Source organism: Anabrus simplex, chromosome 3, assembly GCF_040414725.1.
Source record: "Anabrus simplex isolate iqAnaSimp1 chromosome 3, ASM4041472v1, whole genome shotgun sequence".
Lineage (NCBI taxonomy): Eukaryota > Metazoa > Arthropoda > Insecta > Orthoptera > Tettigoniidae > Anabrus > Anabrus simplex.
Genome location: NC_090267.1, coordinates 199,998,547 through 200,022,334, shown reverse-complemented (window position 1 = coordinate 200,022,334; position 23,788 = coordinate 199,998,547). Strand labels below are relative to the sequence as shown.

The 23,788-nt window shown below is 40.8% G+C and overlaps 1 protein-coding gene across 3 annotated transcripts in view; it reads left to right on the top strand.

Annotated features, from left to right (window-relative positions):
• Window positions 1-23,788, top strand: part of LOC136866148 (tyrosine-protein phosphatase non-receptor type 13) — a 536,552-nt gene that overhangs the window by 445,884 nt on the left and 66,880 nt on the right. For all 3 annotated transcript variants that reach the window (XM_067142854.2, XM_067142853.2, XM_067142856.2), the window contains exons 3-4: window positions 12,232-12,440; window positions 18,666-18,860. In XM_067142854.2, coding sequence (XP_066998955.2) covers window positions 12,232-12,440; window positions 18,666-18,860 — 404 coding nt within the window. The remainder of the gene's footprint in view (window positions 1-12,231; window positions 12,441-18,665; window positions 18,861-23,788) is intronic.

Sequence of the window (23,788 nt, the reverse complement as noted above, 5' to 3'; positions counted from 1 at the left end):
TAGAAGTGTTCGCAGAGTTTCTTCTTCGTAGGCGTTATGAAGCACGCAGGATTTATCTCGTCTGTTAAGAGGTCACCACTTTTATACACCACTAGCATACCCCTGAGTAGGATATCTCAGGTAGCTCTTGTACGACGAGTAAATTAAGTTGTAAAAGAAATATATAAATGTTCCTATATAGGCATTAAATTTCCCCATAAGAAGCTTTTATGTTTGAAGATCTGAATTACTTTTGAAATTTAACTACAAATCACATCTCATCCTAGCAATGTTCTGATAAAATATTTTCTCTGAATATACTTTTTAAATTGTATTTCCTGACTTGGTGATACAACAGATAGTGATCTAAATGATCTCAGTCGTGAAAATCTTACTTAAAGTTGCCCATACCTGTGGACTGGTTTTGGAAAATGAAGTCAAATTTTGTCAAAAGTTTCACCCTGTGACACTGATCGTAACTGAGGAAGCCAATCGTTCTGGGAACTGTCTTCATTTACATTTCAAAAGTACACATGCTTCAAAAGGCGTTTATTAATTCTTTGACTACTAGACTTGTCCCCTTGGAGATGCTTTTGGACTGTAATAAATTCCTTAGTTATGTGATTATAGCACCTTGTCAGTTTGCAGACTCTCATCCCCAGGTAAAGCTGTAAGTACGTGTTTGATTTCAATTGATTCTTCACTAGTAGAAATTACTCTTCTTTCAAGCTGCTGAACGGTGAAGTCAATATCACTAAGTATTTGTTCAATGGATATTGTATTTGTGCATACCATTTGGAAGGTACCGGTACCTTAATCGTCGTTCCCGTCTTACCATCTCCTACTTCCAAAAGCTGTATTCAGAATTCATACTTGAACCTCTCATTATGTAGGTAGGATTTAACAAAACTCCCTTCTCGGTAGGATTACCTTACCACCGAAAGTTTTGTTTTATAAACTCTTGCAGTGAGAAAACTAGCAGGGCATATTTCGTCAAGTCGGATTTGACCATTCCTTTCTTAGCTGATGGTCGTCTTCAATACGAAAGTAATTTTGGTGGTAATGGAAACAGCATCGGTTATTGTTTGCTACATTTATGTGATATACCGTGTGGTACAGTGCCCCTATTCACTAAGTTTTATGAAACCCGCAGATTATAGCCTAACATAAAAATATTGACCTCGGCTACTCACTACAATGTCTGGTCTTACTATACGCTTTACCGGGCGAGTTAGTCGTGTGGTTAGGAGCACGCAGCTGTAAGCTCGCATCCGGGAGATAGTGAGTTCGAACCCCACTGTCGGCAGCCCTGAAGATGGTTTTCCGTGGTTTCCCATTTTCACATCAGGCAAATGCTGGGGCTGTACCTTAAGTAACGCCACGGTCTCTTCCCTCCCATTTCCTGTCCCATCTTCGCCATAAGACCTACCTGTGTCGGTGCGACGTAAAGCAACTAGCAAAAAAATCTATACGTTTTCTATAATTCGTATATTCGTGTCAACCAAACCAGCATTAATGATAAAATACTGAATGGTAAAGATTTGTGAAAATTCTGTATCACAGGAACGTCATGTACAGAGAACATGATAGCTGAAAGACTGGAAATAGTATTGACATAACAACAGTAAACGACCACGCGTGATAGCCGAGCGTGGTAAAAGATAGACGACGAAACCGGTGCTCGTAGTCGGAGATTCGAGTCCGATGTAGGACGAATATTTTCATTTCGTTGTTAATGTTCGTGTGAGACGCATTAATTAATTAATTAATTAATTCATTCATTCATTATCATTATAGACCGTTATATCTTTCAGCGTTCAGTCTCCAAGCTTCTGTGAATTTACTACTTGTAAATGTCGCCATAATCCTCTATTTGCAACTAGTGCTGTGACCTCATTTAGTTCTATACCTCTTATCTTTAAATCGTTAGAAACTGAGTTTAACCATCGTCTTCTTGGTCTTCCTCTACTTCTCTTACCTTCCATAACAGAGTCCCTTATTCTCTTAGGTAACCTATCCCCCTCCATTCGCCTCACATGACCCCGCCACCGAAGCCGGTTTATGCGTACAGCTCCATCCATTGAGTTAATTCATAACTTAGCCTTTGTCTCCGCATTCCGAGTACCCTCCAGCCGTTGTTCCCACCTCTTTGTACCAGCAAACATTCTCGCTACTCTCATGTCTGTTACTTATAACTTATGATTAAGATATCCTGAGTCCACCCAGCTTTCGCTCCCGTAAAGCGAAGGTGGTCTGAAAACAGACCGATATAGAGATAGTTTCATCCGGGAGCTGACTTCCTTCTTAAAGAACACTGTTGATCGCAACTGCGAGCTCACTGCGTTAGCTTTACTACAACTTGATTCAATCTCACTTACTATATTATCATCCTGGGAGAACGCACATCCTAAATAATTGACATTTTCTACCTGATCCAGCCTTGCATCAATTTAGTCTTCAAAAGGCTAATTTTCATACCATACTCATTGCACATATTTTCAAGTTCCAAGATATTAGACTGCAAGCTTTCAGCACAATCTGCCATTAAAACCAAGTCGTCAGCATAGGCTAGACTGCTTACTACATTTCCACCTAACTGAATCCCTCCTTGCCACTTTATACCTTTCAGCAGATGATCCATGTAAACTGCGAACAGCAAAGGTGAAAGTTTGCAACCATATCTAACTTCTGTAAGTACCCTGAACCAAGAACTCATTCTACCATCAATTCTCACTGCAGCCCAATTGTCAACATAAATGCCTTTGATTGATTTTAATAATCTACCCTTCATTCCATAGTGCCCCAGTATGGCGAACATCTTTTCCCTCGGTACCCTGTCATATGCTTTCTCTAGATCTACGAAACATAAACACAACTGTCTATTCCTCTCGTAGCATCTTCAGTTACCTGGCGCATACTGAAAATCTGATCCTGACAGCCCCTCTGTGGTTTGAGACCACACTGGTTTTCATCCAACTTCCTCTCAACCACTGATCGCACTCTTGTAAAATACAACAGTTTCGAAACGATAGCCTAGATTATTCCACTAGTACAGAGTTGCGAGACCTACTGTTTGTCACCTGGAATGGCTACATGGTACTAATCGCAGCCTGCATATGATCGTTTGCAGGGATTCGGAGTTCGAATCTAGTTACGAGCTTTTCAATTTTATTTTGATATTACACTCATAAATTCATTTGTAATTAAGGTTTAACTTCCTTAAGTCTCAAAAGACATTTTTCACCTTAATCAAGGCCACGACTAGTCCTTTCCTATCCCATCGTTGCCATAAGACCTAACTGTGTCGGTACGACGTAAAGCAAATTGTGAAAAGGAAAAAAAACATAGAACTTTCCAATCAAAGGATAATACGGCGATAAAAATGTTCTCATGTAGGAAGGATCGAACCCAGGAACGTTTGGCATGACTACTCTACGTTTTCCATTCGGCTATGCGTACTTGCTTGCAGGCTAGCACGGTGTCCTAAGTAAGATACACTCCGTTGAATTTTAACAGGAATATTGAATTTTTCTGAACTGAAGTCCTGATGTAGTAGTGCTAAACCAGGCTAGTGGGCTGTGGCACAATAGCATTGAAAACATGGAAGTGGGTTAGTTAAAACAGCCCCTCATTTTCATTACGAACTTTTCATGTTAAAGATTGTTTAGGCATTCTGTTTCTCGCGTTAAATGTGAGTTCAACAAGCCGTATCTTATTCTTATCAACGACTAGTTGTTGCCTGGAATGAGTAGACGTGCATTGATATTTGTTTGGTACTGCGGTGGCTGTGTTACAACGACGACGATATGAGAATGCGCAAGGATATTTTATATATAAAAAAATAATACTGCTGACTTCTTGAGAAATGAAGGATTATTCTCCATTATTCAGACGATTTGGAATATATTGGTGTAAATCGCACCTCGCAGCCCCTTGTAATTCATGAGTTTGAGTTTCGTAAAATATATAGTCTACATATCGTGTTGTATATATACGATATATCCTGTTTGAATTGGAAATATACATCTAGAAGTGAAGCGAGTAACTTATGTTTTAACACCATGTTTAATTTCACGGTGCTCTTTCTACACTCACTACTCGGTATTTATCTCGCTGATACGTGCTTGGTTAGCTTTTATTCATGAAGCTATAGACTAAATACTCAAAATCTCCAGCTTCAACCCAGCCACAAATCTCATTGCATCGTTCAGCGATTGCAAACTGTAACAGCGCGCTACTTATTACCTTATGACAGAGCCTCTCAGGGTGTACGCGCCTGGTGCATGCACTGTGCACGGTGTAAAAGACGACTTCTCTTGGTTGCCCAGAGTGCAGACCCCCACTCCTCGATTTGGAGCAATAGCTCTGTCTCTCTCTTTCCCCACGCCTGTCTCGCTCGCTCCCCCTGTCCCCCTCTTCCTCACTTGCTCCGTAGCGCTCCAAATCCGAGCCGAGTTGAGCCGAGCTTAGCCGAGTAGAGCAGAGACGAAGCGTTGGTCCGAGCCGAGAAGAGTGGAACCGATGCACTGTGCACAGGAACTCTGCGCCGCTGTTTGAACGTGTGAGATTTTGGGCGTTTGAGAGACCCTGCCTTATGAGTTGCTATAATTCGATCACAGATCATTTTACGCCCCAGCTACAGATAAATCCCTCCTAGAATCTTACATTATTCCACTGAGGGAAATCCAAGGTATTAAGACTATTGAGTGAAAACAACAAATCGTCAGTATGATTTACCTATTCAGCGACACATGACGATGGACGCGATTGTTGTTTCAAGGGGCAAAACTGTCAACTGTAAAAGAAACGCTTCCTTATCATTCGAGTATCTAACAGTATTCAAAGAGAGGGGGTGGTTGCCCAGATCTAGGCCTACTTGTAGTGTTGGTGGTTAATGCTTTTAAGAGGAAGTGCTGAACTCTAATCAGAGGGGAAGAGCAGAAGAGATATGACCCTTGCAAGTAGAAAAGCCATCAAGTGCTTGAAAATGAGACACCTTTGGCCTCTGGGGTCGGAAGGGAAGAAAAGTTGACTGGGAAAGGTAACAAGTAATGCCAGACTTAGCTAGGGGTCCTATGTTTGCCAACCGACGCTCACACCTCGAGAGCCTCCTGGATCCCCCTTTTATTCGCTTCTTAGGACAGGCAGGAGATACCGTGGATGTGTTCTACCGCCTTCGTCCATAGGGGGCCAGTTGTATTTCCCCTTAGAACAAGTATCGTGGTCAGTCCTGTAATACTCTAAAGTGTCATCAAACATACTATGAAAATCTCCACAGATTAATCGACTGCACGCTGTTCCAAAAACAAGATGATTCATTTTCTAGAAAATCGCTGTAGTTTTTCTCAGAAAGTCAGTAATTTTAAAGCACAGTATATTTGGCTGATACTGAGGAAATTCACTTTTACTCACATTATTTTATTAATTGTCTGGTTATTTAAAGCAGAGGCGATAAAATACATGGTTAAATGACTGTATAATAATGATGTATGGCCTCCTGTGAGGCCTGGTGCAGCTCCTTCGAGTTGGAGCCCATGGGTGAATGCGCATCTATGAGGATAGGACCCTACCTAGGATGAAATCCAGGCACACGCAGCCAGCCCTCGAGCCAGAAGAATTAATCAAAGAATGTTAACATTCCAGACACGGCCAGTAATCGATCCTGGAACTGTTGGACCAAAGGTCATCATACTTAGCCACGGATTCAGGCGTAAAATTAACTTATAACTCAAGACAACACATATGTACATGCCCATGAGTGCTCAATAACCGACCGCAGATTTATCTTACAGTTTTAGCCTCACATGTTGGCTATGCATTACGTCTGCCTGTATAAAAGTATGTGTGGCTCCATTGGCAAACCTACCACAGTGGTCGTCTAATTCTTGATTCTGTCTTTTGAAATATGTTTCATTCGGAAAGATAATGAAGGTAGAATAGTATAAGTTTTTACCATTTTACTCGAAGAGTTACTGCGAGAGCAATATTCTCGTAGAGTAAACGACAAAATATGACCTAGGAAAAATTAGATAAACAAAAATAGTTTGATGAATATATGAACATAATCTCAGGCTCAGCTGAGACACAGTTGTCACCACACTCAGCACTATTTAAATAATGGCGACCTCTTCTGATATTACCTTCTGATCTGTCCGCCTCCGTAGCGTAACGGTTAGTGTTATTAGCTGCCGTCCTCGGGGGCCCGGGTTCGATTCCCGGTACTGCCAGAAATTTAAAAACGGCAGGAGGGCTGGTATGTGGTTGAAATGGTACATGCAACTCACCTCCAATGGGGGTGTGCCTGAAAAGAGCTGCACCACCTCGGGATGAGGACACGAGTTTACTACTACTTACCTTCTGATCTAATGCATTACCCACGAAGCATGAAGTAAATAGTACGGGAAATCTTGATTTCTTGTTCAGCATATTGACAGATCATGGTATTCATGGAATACCGTAAAATTCCATCCAATATCGTCCAAGATATTACTTCAATAATTCTTTCTTAACATGAATGCTGTTGATATTACATCTTATGGTCTGTTTTACTGTCTCGTCCATGCACCGTGGCAAGCCATGGTGCGCTCATGATAACCAATAAAGAATATTGTGTTGACTTCGACTTCATTTCATAGACAGGATTCACACACCCCTTAAGTAGCGGGCAGTTGACAATTATCGCACAGCGCTATAACATGAAACGATAACTTCTAACTCACAGTCCTGTCTCGGTAGCTTTAATACGTGGCTATTGATAGAAAGTTGTCCCTAATAAGATTAGGGTTTGTTACACTACCCGCATCTTGGCTCATTAGCAGGACCCACACCACATCAAAGGCTGTCCGTCAACTGACAAGTTTTATGTTGAAACTGAAGTGTGAACAGCCAACAGCTGACATCAAGCGACCGTTTTAAATAGCCCTACTCTTTCAAACTCGGTAATAATGTAACGTGGTAACGAAAATAATGTATACTACATGATTGTCTCGCCAAAGTTGTCACTGATCATCTCTAAATATACACACTTCAGACGTGTTTCATCATCGATGGGCTATAACACAAAATTAGACATGAAACATGTAAATGTAATAAATATGAAATATCAGTTGCTCACCAACAGACTAATGACCTAATGCATCTTTAAAAAATATTATACAACCAAACTCAGCTCTTTTAATATTCGATAATTTGGCTCCTTGCAGTAGTGGAAGTTTGTATATTTTTTGACAAACCATCCATCAGTCCGTCAAGCTATTTGTTTATCAGTGGCATTTCTTACAGATCTTATAAATGCATTGTATGTCAGAACGCCCAAAACCAGCTTTCAGGATGTCATGACGGTTCATGTATGGAGAGTAAGGTGAACTCACTGGTTCGAGATATCGGCATTGCGAGGAAATACGTTGATGATGCCTGCATGAAGAATGCGTGAGCTGTAAGTCGTGGCGATGAATTCTGTTCCAAAATACCGGCAATACTGTTACACAATGTGTAGCAGGATATTGTTGCCAAGATTGCCCCGAAAGACCTGGTAAGGTATACGATGAACCTGTAATATCACTATGCACTTGCAGTACGTGACTGAGACGCGCAACATTTCCAAATTTTCTCCAAATACATTGCTGAAGATTCTCTGGAACAAGACATGCCACATCACGTGCTGAACAGTCTCTCCTGTAAGATATCCTGCTAGAGCTGTGCAAAACGATGTGTAGACTCGCTCGAACTCATTTATAATAAATGAGACCCGCTCAGTCTAGTCTCGTTCAGAGCTTGTTCTGTTCGGTGAGTGTTTGGAAGGACCAAACACGAAAGTCTATTGGTGAGAAATTGATATTGCGTATTTGTTACATTTACATGTTTCATGTCTACTTTTGTGTTGTAGCGCATAGATGATGGAACACGTTTTCTGATGTGCGAATATTTAGAGGTGATCACAACGAGAAACGAGAATGAGCACAAGCGAGTCTAGATAGATCGAGCAGCTTGGAAACTCGAAAGTTGAACCCCGCTCGCGCAGACGGCAGATCGACCGCATTTTTGTATTACAGTAAGTCGCACATTTCTCGTCAGAGAGTTGAGAAATGCCTAGGAGGAGCAGGTATTCTTTAGTTAGTTATCTCGTTGCTAGCCGATGTTCGATTTCAGCCCGTCCACCACTCCCTACCATTTCAGTACACTTCGAAAGCTGACGGTGACGGCCAAGCTGCCATCTTGCGAGCGGTAGCGACAATTGTTTTTCTTTCCCTCATCAGAAGTTGTCTGTTCATTTTTTCGTTGAAATGTTAACTTCTTATTTTTTTGGCCAGAAAATACTAACGATGAGTTTACCGACCTAGTTACCTACTCTTTTGTTCAAGGCTCAACGATATAGCGAATCTGAAGATATTCTTCGAATTCTTGAGGAACTGGGAAAGGAAGAAGAGCAAGTAACATTTCCAGATTTGTGTTAATATTTTAAAATAAAAATGTAAATACATACATTTAAACCTCTTTTTAATTTTATATTGTAAATGTTTTTCTAAAATAACAAATATTGTGGGTGATATAGTAAATAAAAACAAATTTGGACTGAAAATGTGTGCATTTTACTAATCAAAAAATAAGAAATAAATTCATTCTGAAGATTCCAGTGGTGTACGTAATAAATATTTCTGTGAATTATTAAATAAATATTTTTGGTCAAAGCTGTGCTTGTGGAGTTTTGTCTAAATCTCAGTCCTGATTACTTTGAAGTGGTACGTGTGAAGTGGAAAAAATTTAATGAAAATGATCAAACATGATTGGCGGTCCGACTCGTTGGCTGAATGGTCAGCGTACTGGCCTTCGGTTCAGAGGGTCCCGGGTTCGATTCCCGGCCGGGTCGGGGATTTTAATCACTTCTGATTTATTCTTCTGGCTCGGGGACTGGGTGTTTGTGTCCGTCCCAACACTCTCCTCTTCATATTCAGACAACATACCACACTACAACCACCAAAGAAACACGCAATAGTGGCATCGGGAAAGGCACCCGGCCGTAAAACAAGGTTCACTTGTGTGACGCAGTTCGCACCCACGACCCCACAGGTGTAGGAAAAGCGACAGGAAAAGAAGAAGAAAATCAAACATGATTGGCGGCCAAGTTGCCGCCCGCGCGAGCACACTCGCGAAGCAGATACATGGTCAAAATTCGAAATTTGATCGCGCACCTAGTGACTGAACAATTAAGAAGCATGTTATCGAGTTGCGAGTTCAGGTTGACTCATGCTGCTCACTGTCCTAAATATAGCCCATTTCGACTGAGCAGGAATGAGTCTGGTTCGAGTCCGTCCAGACTCGTTTATATATGAGTCTGTCTTCGTTCTAGCAGCAGGCTCGTTCTCGGAACAAACGAGCTGGGTATTCTAACTGGAGACGGAATGAGCTTAGACTCGCTCATTGCACGGCTCTATATCCTGCTCATCGGCAACGTGCTCGATGATGTCATGGTGTAAGACCTGGGTCTCAACATGATAATCGCGAGTGAACAATCCTACTGTCTGAGTAGATACACAATATCCTGTATTCGTGAAGAAATCATTGTTCATCATGCCTAGAAGTCAAAAGTCATACAATCTGGTTATATATTGCAGTTGTAGCCCATGGATAGCCCATGAAAGGCTAGTCCTCAACACTGTATGTATACAGTATTCATGTAATGATTCCATCCGACCCACGTGACATTGATTTACTCTCACGAGTCTAGCAGCTTCTCTCGTTGCCAAGCAACTAAGTCGAGAATCGATCCCACGACTGTCATAATATGCTTTTGTTACATGCAGCTTTTTCAAATAAATTAAACGTGGTAATAAAATATTACATAAAATGGATACAGCAATAATCCATTAAAATGTTGTTAGGTGTTCTGCAGACACAGCACCACCAAATAAATATATAGCTAAGTACACCTAACACGAATATAATATACTTCCGAAATTCGCCGAAAATTAACAGTTGGCAGGGCAGCACTCAAAATCCTAGCCTATAATAGCTGTGTCTGTGCATACTAACGAGTAAGATCAGAATGGTTAAGACATCGTTCTTTCCCATATTGACATGTGGTTGTGAAAGCTGAACCATAAAAATCGCTATAGGAAGCACATTGATGAATTTGATCTTAGTTACTGGAGACAAATTTTACGTGGGGGAAAGGGGGGAAGATGGGGACACGGGGCAAGACGGGGTGGGGGTTTCCTTGTCTCCATGGTGCTGCCACTGGCCTGAAAATGGAAATATCTTGAAGGGCAGATGAAGGTTACACAGTTTGTACGACTTCTAGTCAGTGTGAGCTGTCTGGATGCTTGGAATGGCCTTTTTACTGTTTCTAACCCCCTGTGATCTTATACATATGTATCCTTTGGACTTTGATGAGGTAAGCGGGAATTGAAATACATTTGTTCTTGAAGACTATCCATTAGACTGTACCTTAATGTATATATATTGAGTTCGTGGAGGAAATTCATAAATAAATGAAGATAGTTTTATTCCGTTAGTCTCAGTATAACATTTGGGGCAAGATGGGGACGTCCCCGTCTTGCCCCAGTCCCCATCTTGCCCTAGTCCCCATCTTGCCCCCGTCCTAATCTTGCCCTTTAGGATAAATAGTATTTCCCCTATAGGTACTTATATAATTTCTATTCATATTTCATTTTTATAAATTATGCCACCTGGTATAGGCCAAGGGACCAAATACTGAGTGCAAAGGGTAGTGGGGTTCTAAATCAGTCATTACCGACAGCAGTGGCTATGCTGGCTAAAGCGCAGCGATAGGTCATGGGGTCAAGCTCTCTGCTGACTCGGTAGACGCGTGGGTTCGAGCCTCACCGTCGGGCGTCCTTGAAATGGTTTTCCGTGGTTTCCCATTTTCAACACCAGTCAAATGCTGGGACGGTACCTTCTGACAGTCCACGGCAACGTCCTTCGACACACTTGCCCAGTTTCATTCATCTTCATCCATTCCATCTCTCATCCTGACGCGCAGGTCGCCCACGGGAGTCGACTTTAAAGACCTGCACACGGCCTCTCAGGAGGTCACACGAAAAAATCGGTCATTTAAAAATCCATATATTTTTACCATAAAATGAATTTAAATTGTATTCTTGCTCATTATGCCAACTACGAGCCTTATGATGGTTTATTATGGTGTAATACTTTACGTTGATATTAGTAATTCAAGGTTATAGGAATAGATTCAAATTTTAGTATAATTTTTACTGAAGAATGCAAGTTTCCAGGCCAGTGGCAGCACCATGGAGACAAAGAAACCTCCACCCCGTCTTGCCCCATGTGTGGGGCAAGACGGGGCATTGGTAGTATGCACGATTTTTTGTGTGTTGAGTTTTTGTGTTTGACTTTTCAAAAACTATTTTAGTGCACAATGAGAAACAGATAGTGACGCAACAAAATGGAACTATTTATGAACATATTATCAACATGTATAACGCACCTGAACTACTTTTTCCTTAGCGTCCCCATCTTGCCCCCCCTTCCCCTACACGTTTAGACAGACGAGAAAAGAAACAAGTGGGTCTCTCAGAATATCAGTCCAGGTCTGTCTATTGCGGTATCACTAGGTTACAGCTGTCTTACTTTCGTCACACCATTAGACGGTCTGATTTCTTGGAAAATGTGATTGTGCTTGGAAAAGTGGAGGTGACCCGAAGACGAGGGCGGTCGGCACTGAGATGGATAGACTCCAACAAACATAACAAAGAAAATGTCACTGGAAGATTTGAAAGACTTCGTGGAAAATATGAACATCTGGATGTACTTCCACTGTGCAGTCGCCGAGAGGTGATGTCGACTTGATGACATCCAATCAATTAGTCAATCAAATAAGTTACTATAAAGTAACAACTTACAAAATGAAAATCACAAATCTATTATACAGCTTTAAGGGTATTTAACTGCTCTAAATTTACAAAACATTTTTGTCAATTCATCAACATGTTTGTGAAGAAAATAGCGCTGGAGTTTCTCAGTTATATTATGTAATAATATCTCAGCAGTCTTCCTTCCTCTTCTATTCTACTTAGAAATGAAATCCATTTTCATGATTTATTACTCAAATTATGTTAATGGAAATGTTATTCCTTGAGGCACATCTCATCCAAATATAACACTCAGTGTATTTTAATCATGTCCATTTCAATCCTGTATTCTTGTCATGTGTTTTTATTTTTATGTTTATCCTGTTTCCTGTTTCTCAACTAGAGAATTGTCCCCTTGTTTCAGATGTCACGTTCTCGGTCAGCCTCCAGAAGGGGAGCCGTGGTCTTGGGCTTAGTGTCACTGGGGGAGTGGACACTCACGAACAATGGCCGGGTCTGGTTCGTATCAAGAGACTGTTTCCGCACCAGCCTGCATGGCAGAGTGGGCATTTATGCCAGGGAGATGTTCTCTTAGCAGCTAATGGGGTGTCGCTGGTCGGCCTTACCAATTATGTGAGTATTCATCACCGTCTTTGCGAGTTAAGAGACTCCTCTCTTTCATCTTTAGAGAATACCTCCTTCCGCAAGAAATCAGAGGAATATCAAACCATGAATTTTTAAAGGAGAGTACGCCAGTACGTCCTCTTCTTATCATTAATATTATATTGTTCCTTCCCATATAAACCTCTCTAACGTTGTATTATTATTATTATTATTATTATTATTATTATTATTATTATTATTATTATTATTATTATTATTATTATTATTATTATTATTATTATTATTCGTGACCCATCGCATTCCAACCTTATATCTGGTATGATAATATCAGTAGTTACTTTTAACAACTTAGAGGTACAGAAATATTGCATGATGATTATATTTTAGATTTATGACAGGAGAAAGATTCCACTAATGAATAAAGCCAACATTGCAGAAAAAAACACTCTGAATTAATTCTGGCTGATATTATATCTGATAAGATTATATCCTTTAATAATAATAATAATAATAATAATAATAATAATAATAATATTAATAATAATAATAATAATAATAATAATAATAATAATAAAGGTTTGGAAGTGTATGACCTAAAGAAGTACAAAATATGCAAGTAAATATTTTTACGTCACATGGCGTCACAGGGCATACCAGATCACTGCTGGTTACCTGTGGGTCGTCTTCGTCTAAGCCACACCCACTGCTTTCTAAAATTGCACTAATTCTGTACAATCTTGCGTATCCCTTATTTGCACTCATTACCGTACTGAGTGTCCGACTCGTTGGCTTAACGGTCAGCGTACTGGCCTTCGGTTCAGGGGGTCCCGGGTTCGATTCCCGGCCGGGTCGGGGATTTTAACCTCCATTGGTTAATTCCAATGGCCCGGGGGCTGGGTGTTTGTGCTGTCCCCAACATCCCTGCAACTCACACACCACACATAACACTATCCTCCACCACAATAACACGCAGTTACCTAAACATGGCAGATGCCGCCCACCCTCAACGGAGGGTCTGCCTTACAAGGGCTGCACTCGGCTAGAAATAGCCACACGAAATTATTATTACCGCACTGAGTTTGTTCTTCGCTGTAACTGACACACCACCCCTTGTTGCTCTACAGAGTGAACCGAAATTCGCGCAATTGGGCGTCGCAGCGCGACACCTTACATGCCAGCAATGAAAAAATGTCTCTCACAAAAGTTCGTCCTGCGAGTACAGTATATCCGGCAGAAAAAGGACGTTGAAGAGTGGCAACCTGGCAACATTGTAACCACATGTAGGGTAACTACCTCTGTCAGCACATATTAGTTGTGCTGTACAGTTAGTGCAGTGTATAGAGTTTTGGGGTAGCATCCAGGAGGTCGAGGGGTCGATCCTGGGTTAAGGCGTATGATTTTTATTTCGTAAATGTCCAGGTGGTATGGTATCTGGCATCTTAATCGTCAACAGCGAATAAATTCACGCCCACGACGTGGAAAGGGCATTTTTCAAAGCTTGTCAATGAAAAAGATTGTTCGTCCATTTCTAGGATCGTAGTATGTAAGTGCAAATGGTTTCTAGAGGACCCACTGCAATCACTGTTGACGATTCAGATGCCAGTTACCATACACCTGGACTACATTTACGAAATAAAAAACATACGCCTCAACCCAGGATCGACCCCTCGACCTCCTGCATGCTAACCCAAAACTCTATTCACTGCACCAACTGTGCAGCACAACCAATATGTACTGACAGAGCTAGTTACCCTACATGTGGTTACAGTGTTGCCAGATTGCCACTCTTCAACGTCCTTTTTCTGCCGGTTATACTCGCAAGACGAACTTTTGTGAGAGACATTTTTTCATTGATGACATGTGAGGAGTTGCGCTGCGTCGCCCGAGTGCGCGAATTTCGGTTCATCCTGTATTTCGAGTACCATGCCCTTTGCTATTCCCAAATTGTAAATCAGCAGTTTCTAGACGAGAGATTGTTTTCGATAGAGCTCTATAAGTTGAAGCAATGCTAATTTTCCGACAAATCATTGGAAAAGAGTTTCTGTAAAATTTTTATTTACGGCGCTTCCCTACTGTCAAAACGGAAAATCCTGCCGTATTTCCTCAGCAACCCTGTGCAACCCGTGAGCAAGACCAAGTTGATAAAGCAATGATTTTCTTCAAGTCAAATTCAAAATTAGCCCCTAACCCTGCTATAAATATAGTACGACCAGCTATAAGTAATAAAAATTTAGATAATCAGGTATCCACAAATGCTCCATTAAACCGAATCAAATTTATAATACTAGATGTAGGATCAAAAGTTGAGAAGAGGTTATTTATCATTTTCAATTTATGGAACTTGAATTTAATATAGGTTTATTTGTTGGTGAGGGAATATTATATAAAAAAATGTAATAATTTATAATGGCGAATAAAATAAGGGTGGATGAGAATATAAAGAAAATTAATCAATTTATAGGTATTATTTGAGGAATAAAGAAATAGTAAATTATTTAATTGTTTTGCATAATTTTTTTGGGAGGAGATGTCTTATCAAATTTTTCTTTAAATTGACTTTCTTAACCTTTGGAGAGAATTGAGGCCAACGTTATGACGACTGATGTAAGAATGATTGTGAATGATGAGACGATAAATATAATTCAGATTATTTATTTTGAATTAATCAATCTTTTTGATTGGAAGTAAAATGTACTTATATACTAAATAAATAATAAGTTCAGAAATCTGTGGAGCCAACCTTAGTGCAAGCCTTGGCTTCTGCTGCACTACTTTTCTCTATTATCTTAATATTTGCTGCTTTTGTCATATATGATGCAGCATCGGTTACTAACAACAAGATTCGTTCTCGCTTAACTCCACCACCCCACAAAAGCTTCATGGCATTGTCAAAACGTACTGCGATTTTGCAATGATTAGCAGCATCTCGGACCTCTGAATGAAGTAGAAATACATCACCCGGACGATCCATGAGAAGCGTGCCAGTTACAACATTCGCAACATACCTCTCACAAATATCCGTAATCTCATCAACGGATACCCAGATGCAATTATTACCTACACTAATTCTAATTTTATCCGGGAGATAGTGGGTTCTAATCCCTTCCCATTCATAGGCCTTTCCTCTCCCATCGTTGCCATAAGACCTATCAGTGTCGGTGCGACGCAAAAAAAAAACACAAAAAAACCCTAATTTTTCGAAGCACGTCTTGATAACAGGAGGGCAAATACCGTAACTTGTTAGCAATGTTGCCTCGCCCAGAATCGACTGCGTTGGGTATGTACTGTACTTAAGAATTTTTGGAAGTATGGTAGAGAGAAGATTTCGTTGTATCAAACAAAAGAACCTGACTGCTCTGTTGTGAGGACTTTCGATTCACGCAGCTTTTATACTTAGCGGTAGCACAGTGTTGTTGCACGTCAAATCTTTTTACCGCTGCTACCTAATTTCACACACTTTACAAAAAGGAGTTGTTCCGTCAGTACTGAAGATCTCTTCACCGAACTCTTTCACATTATTTCACACCACTGTACTTAACTTTAGGCATGATGGGGTTCACTGCAGTACTACAAGTGTGACCAAGCTATTGAAATACGTTGGTGGTGATGGACCCGTCAGGGATGAACTGGTTGAGAGATATCATTGTAACTCCCGTGTTTATTAATTGCTTCTGAGCTAAATATAAATACCAGAGTGATATCCTACCCAATGGGACATACTTACATCAGCTCTTTCTCGGAACCAGGTCTTCTAAACCTGCTACCTGCCTGTTTCGGGAAAATAAATAAAAATATATCTACTAAAGTATTTGAAAATTGCCTGTTTGAAACTCGACGCAGGTAACATATATCATGTTAAAAACAACGCCTCAGTTAAAATAAAAATGCTCAAAATATAAGAAGGATCTTGTATCATGAAAATGAGCAAAACATGATCAAAATAATACAAATTGCCAAAATATGTATGTCTATGCAACATAAATTTATTTTAAAAGGGGTCAGGGACGCATTACTCTCACTTTGGTAAATATTCGAAAGGGTGGAGTATTTCAGTGATGGAACTGGATGGGAAATACTGAATGATGGAATAGGATTCGAGACCAAAAAAAAAAAAAAAAAAAAAAAAAATGGCACTACAGCCCATGAAGGGCCTTGGCCTACCAAGCGACCGCTGCTCAGCCCGAAGGCCTGCAGATTACGAGGTGTCGTGTCAGCACGACGAATCCTCTCGGCCGTTATTCTTGGCTTTCTAGACCGGGGCCGCCATCTCACTGTCAGATAGCTCCCCAATTCTAATCACGTAGGCTGAGTGGACCTCGAACCAGCCCTCAGGTCCAGGTAAAAATCCCTAACCTGGCCGGGAATCGAACTCGGGGCCTTCGGGTAAGAGGCAGGCACGCTACCCCTACACCACGGGGCCGGCTCAATAGGAATCAAGAAGTGAAGCAAATATGAGAAAAAATGGACAATGAGACAACAAGTCACTACAGAAATAAAACAGATTTATTAAAATCGTTCTTTAACACCGGAAACTCTTGAAGTAATCAGCTTCAATTAATCATCAACATAAAAAGACGATGTCGATGCCCTTTGTGCTTCCTGGTGATATGTGCGACCATCAAGTTCTACTAGAATACGAAGAGTTCTTATCGATCGTTAAGAATGCAAAAATAACTGACCTTGTCCAAAAGACTGCAAATTTTCTCCAAGGAGGAGGGCGATCCGGAAGTTCACTGCCGAAGGACCACCGTGGTGTTCGAGGGAAACTGGAACCATGACATCTGGAAGGAATCGCAAAGGGACTGGGATCGTCTTGTCCTATTCCTCTTAGCTTACCTGTCTGCAGTGCACGAGGCCACGGAATGCACACCAGCAAGGACGCTATTTAGAAGGCTACTGCGTCTCCCGATGGATTTAGCGTTTGGCTGACCTGAGGACTATCCTACACCGACTGACCGGTCCTGCCTGGATCTGGCAAGGAAACTGGAGGATGTACACGTCGCTGTCGGGAAGAGATTGAGGATAGAAAGCGACCGAATGAAGGAACGATATGACCAACCAGCGGACACTACCGGGTATCATGAGAACGTCGTAATATGCCTGTGTCCAAGCTCTACTGTAGAAGGCAGGGATAGCCCTTACCGTGTTTGGAAAAGGATAAATGATATCAATCACATACATTGTATTCCAAGACGAATGTAGTGCATCTGGATCGATTGGTGCCTTACTGAGGAACATCTGAAGGAGGTAAATGATCTGGACGATCAACTCTCAAAGAAAGCACCTGACCAAAGAAGTGCCAGGTGTTACGTTTTCATGCGATCGCCAGCCCTCTGGATGCCCACCTCCAGTATTTCCTCGAAGGTAAAAGTGATTTAAGGTGGAAAGTTCTCGGTCGGTCTGAGGGCATAAGACGGCCTCTGCTTGCATTGTGCTTTTCGTCTGGTGTCTCCATGGATTTTCTGATCTAGGCCTCCTTGCAATTTCTTGATAATCCCTTCGTCTGTTTTATTCCTTTATCTAGTTTACTCCCAATCTGTTCGACATTCTGCAAATACCAGTATGTTAATCTCGGTCTCCCTGTACCGTTCTTCCTTTCTAGCCTTGCTTGATGAATAAGTTTCATTTTTCTTTCATTATTACATGTTAAATTAAACGTTAAATGTCTCTTGTTTATATGTCTTCGAAGTGGCTACGCTACTGCTTCTTCCGCCATTCTACCATTCCTGATCATATCTCATCTTGTTTATTGGGAATCTTCATGCAATATTTCATTTCTGATGTTCTCTTTTTCTTCAAGCAACAGATCAGCTCCCTCTGTGGATCCGTGGCAGAGTGTCGGCCTCCGAATCTCAAGATAGCGGGTTCAAATGTGGCAGTGGCAGTCGGATTTTTGAAGGGCGGGAAGAATTCCATTCTATACTCCATGTCGTACGATGTCGGCATGTAAAAGTTCTCTTGTGACTCATTTGATGATCACCCGACAAAATTCATTAAAAACGCCTAAAAGAGATTCGGTTTACTGTGTTTTCTACTAGGCCTGGAGTAAAACGGAAGGTCGAAATTGACGAGCAAGCTTCCAGTTGACGCTAAATTAAAATGCCTGCACATGGTAGCTGAGGGCATACGACTATTGTCGTTGTTATTATTAAGCAACATGGTTGATTTAATTTTACTTTCCTCTTACCAAGACGTTGTATGTATCGCCTTTAACATGCTGTGTTATTGTTTCAGCAAGCCCTAGAAGTGCTCCGTAAAACGCCCACGAACGTGATATTGACCGTATGCAGGCCTCCTGCGGAAATGTGCTGTCTCCAGCCTCCTAGTGACCCGCCTCCACCGCCACCCCCACCACCTCCAAGACGGGACCTGCCACCTTCGCATTTACCACTGCCTTTACCACCGCTGCAGACAGAGGGACCATCTGGAGTGAGTATTTATAATTTCGATTTTCCAATTTTGGATACAAAAGTGACAACTCATTGAATAGGCGCGGATATCCAAAACGTCCAAATATAGGATGTAGAAATTTCGCATGGTGATCGCCTTTGTGTGTAAGGTGCTCGCTAAGAAAGAGTTTAAAAAATGTCCACACCTCAGGGGATGAAACCTGAAAAACCCGTAATAGTCATTCCTCCGAAACCGTTCGCCGTACTAATTGTATTTTCACACAATGGTTGTCCTCGTACGGTATGTCTTAAACGTTAACAGGAACAGGTTTTTGAAAAAAGTCATCCCTCATGGTGTTAAATATCGTTCAACTCTCCACAACCATTTGATTTACCATCTTGAGATGTCACATGATTGTTGTGTCCTCTGTGTTTTAGATGTTATTTGAGAGATATATCATATATACACACTGGCGGAAAAATATCCAAACACCAAGAAGGGGTTGTGCTAGATTAACGAACGTTATTAGGCGTGTTTAAACATCTGAAAGATGACATTGATTCAAATTTCCTGCAAATCGCATTAGCGTGGCGCTAGTAGCGGCCCCATGACGTTGCACATCAGGTTTGCTTTAAATACGGGAGCGTTAATTACCTGTGAGATTGGACGGAGTGACTGCGAGTGGGTCAAGAATGCCTTTACGACGACGAAGAAGCCCGTATCAACATCTCACGGTGGTTGAACGAGGTCGTATAATAGGGCTACGTGAAGGTGGATTTTTTTCCGCGCTATTGCAGAACGACTCGGCAGGAATGTCTCTACTGTGCATACATGCTGGCAGCAGTGGTCACGAAAAGGTACTCTCACAGGAAGACCGGGCGCTGGATTTTCCTGTGGTACCATCGAGAGGGAGGACCGTCGTATTCGGCATATGGTTGTTGGCGTAGCGGACTGTCTGCAGCAGCAGTTCGAGCTTTCAAAAAAGTTTCTCGCGAGACATAATTCTTGATCCGACAATTCATAATGAAACAAACGATACAAACCCAAAATCGCATGGCACTACAGCCCTTGAAGGGCCTTGGCCTACCAAGTGACTGCTGCTCAGCCCGAAGGCCTGCATATTACGAGGTGTCGTGTGGTCAGCACGACGAATCCGCCCGGTCGTTATTCTTGGCTTTCGAGACCGGAGACGCTATCTCACCGTCAGATAGCTCCTCAATTCTAATCACATAGGCTGAGTGGACCTCGAACTAGCCCTCAAGTCCAGGTAAAAATCCCTGACCTGGCCGGGAATCGGTGCCTCCGGGTAAGAGGCAGGCACGCTACCCCTACACCACGGGGCCGGCAAACGATACAAACAGTCTGCCCAAATCGATCTAGAGAAAAATAATATGTATTAAGGGTGCATTCCTTTCCTGAGAGAGGAGTATCGAGAGCGCTAGAGGAGCCATCAGTTCATTGTTCAGCGCGCGAGGAACTACGGCATGTACCGATCCGTCGCCCAAGTGCTCGCATTTCACGTCAAGATATCAAGTTTATTATAGAAAGCGCCATCACCGAATCCGTGGCCATCATGACCATCACATTAATGTGAAGACTTAAGTTGGTCAAAATAATTTATAATGTTTTATTACGTATAAATCAAAATGTGTTCGCAACAATGTGTCAGTATTGATTGAATTTTAGCATACGGCGTCTTGTGGCACCTAGATGAAAAACCTACCGGAACTAACTCTCTCTCTCTCTCTCTCTCTCTCTCACACACACACACACACACACACACACACACACGGTTTGATATATATGTTAAATAAGAATTAAATAAAATATTCCACTCATAAGGTGTTGCAAGGGGGTTAGGCTTGATACTTAATTTTCCGATACCGTTTAACGTACGAACTGAAGGTGTATTTAGCAAGCTCCGCGGACAGTTGTATCTCCGAAATCTAAAACCATTAAAGAGAACCTTCAGTTTAAAATCGTTGCAGACGGGTACCTTGCTAGTACAATACTGAAATACAGAAGGTCACTAACGTACGTTTTATGGGGTACAAAGGGAAGGTGTTTTTTTTTTTTTTTAAGTTCATACCGACTCAGTTTGTTCTTTTGGCGACAATCGGATAAGAAAGGGCTAAGACTGGGAAGGAAGCGGCCGTAGCCTTAATAAGGTTCAGCTCCAGCATTTGAGTACTGGGAAATTGGAAACCACGGAAAACCACCCACCGACGGTGGGGTTCGAACCCACTATCTCCCGAATGAAGGCTAACGGCTACGTGGCTCAAAACGTGTAGCCAATTCGCTCGGTAAGAAAATGTAAAAAAAAAAAAAAAAAAAGTCATTACAAAGAGAAAGAGGTACATTTAAGGTCAGTTGGCGATATTGGTATTTACAGTATGCCCAGTTTATTTTGAAAACCATTGCAATTATTGCTCATATTTGTTAATTTATTAAGTGATGCTAGTTCGCTGAACTTAGAAAGCAATTTCAGTTTCTTTCTCTTCGTTGACAATTAATACCATAATAAGTATCATATTAAAACTCTTTCTGTAAATAACTATTATTATGACTTACCATAGATTTTGTTTCAGAAACACGTACTGACGTTTACTTGGGGTGAAATCAACTTCCATAGCACATTTACTTTGGGAGGAATAGAAAATTAAAGAATTTAGAATTCAGCTCTTGTAAAGGTACACGCGTCCAATAGTTAACCGGAAATATGTAACATACTTCAAATGACACTTAAGCAGTACTTGATCACAGTGTTTTATTTAACGCAAAAATAATCAGCGACTTCGATTGAAGTATGAAAGTAAGCCTCTCAAAATCAAAATTAATATCAGTAGCACATGAATAACGTAAGAAATGCAGTTAAATTATAATAACAAAATTGAAAATGAAACCTTGATTGGAGTAGCAACTAAATAAATCGCACAGCACCAGAAGATGAGAATAATATCTAACCATGGAATAACGCAGTTAAATTTATCTGCCGATATTTTAGGGATCGTGCAGGTAACAAATTACCTGATACCAAGTTTTAAGTTTCAAGGGTGCCTATTCATGTCTATTTTCATTGCATGCTACACTTAGACTCCTACATATGAGAATACATTTTAAAATTCGCAACATTATACGTACGTACCGTACTTAAAAAGTATATTATTAATCTTGTTTGAAGTTATCAAAACAATAATTAACCATTTCACGATATTAAATTCTACTTCAACTGCACATATAAAAATGACAGCCAGGTTTTAAAAACTACAGTGGACAGCAATGACTAAAGTTTTTAGGGTGTAATTTTGTCCTTCGTCAAGGAAAGTTAGAATTCACTCACCTATGTAGCATAAACACGTCAACTCGATCTCAGTGATACAATTAGGAAGCTGTCCATATCCTATGCCAGTTATACACACTATCGCAAAACTCACTAATGTAACATCTGTTGTCGGAAATTTACTCCACACTTTAGTACACGGGGCTCTGTAAGGTGCACGTTCTTTGTCCCATTGTCATGGCTGACGTACTAGTAATAACAGCACAAACCGATGATGTACTAGTCCGTATTTAAATAATATACGGCAAGGCCATACCCAGGACGTTTTTTCGGAGGGGGTTAGGATTTGTTTTGGGCGGGGGAGCTTCCAAAAACAAAAACTATAGTGACATATATTTTTTACTCTCAAATGAATTTTGCAGAAAGAAAAGTTTGAGTTTTAGAGCAGTGTAACTGAACGGGTGAAGTAAAAAGGTAAATTCATAACGGTCTGGTGGGCAGAACACGCTTTAACATGTGTATGCAATGCGACACAAATATTTGTTTAAAATGGAGGTAACAATATGTATTCAAAATATTTAGAGATTTGATTCATTTTAAAAACTGTTCTAGCCGCTCGATAACATGAAAATATTTCTGTATGTTTATTGAAATATATGTTTATGGTGCAAAATATATTACGAACATAAAAAAGAACAATCCATATCTCTCACCAAAATTAAAATTTCCAATCATGTCCTTAGTAAATGTGTTAACTATATACGATATATAGAGAAACATTTAAAGATGGCACAGATTTCATAAGTTAAATTCACTTGTTTATTTTGCAAATGATTGTTTTTATATTAATTCTGATTTATTGTAGGCTATTTCAGTACCCGTATATGCTGTTTAAATTTGTCAAGTTCACTTTTATTTAGGAGGGGGTTTGAACCCCACTAACCTCCCCCCCCCCCTGGGTATGGCTTTGATATACGGTATTGTTTTGCTATAGTAGTCAAGGAATTGTATTCGCTATTTAGTCAAGCCTGATATACACAGAAAATACAGTGGGTCATCTCCGGATTCGTAGATTACTGGGAGGATACGGAATATACAGTATCTGGAGATCTTTATCTTCGTGTTAAGCAGCCATGCGCAAGTGGGAACAGAGGATGCGCCAATCACAGAGGACTTACTGGGGTAGTGGGTAGTATGTGACACTATATAACCTTATCGCAAGAATTTGATAGCCACATTCAATGAAGAAATTTGTTCGTTATACACTAACATCACAACAGCATAAAATAATATTTTAATGGTAACCAAAATATTTACTTACAATAGAAATGCAGAAAAATGTATTTACACACCATTTTAGAGGGGAAACTTGACCGTTCATGTTTTTAATCAGTCTCTCAATGTTGGTGGTATAGTGGATGTTCCGACGCGGAGACTGTTTTCAAGGTGGACATCAGTTATCCTTGCCCTCTCTCTAGATTTAAGTGCTGATAATTGTTTATGGGGAAGTACAACTATCCTCTATTGACACCAATCAGAACGAAAAAATGGAAGGGATCCGACAAAACGAAAAGTGAAGGTATCGGCCAAAGAAAGACAAAGGCCACGAAGGGTGTGGAAATGAGACTCCCCTAGGCCTCGAATGCTGTAATACCGTCGGGGTCGGAAAAGAACAAGAACTGACCAA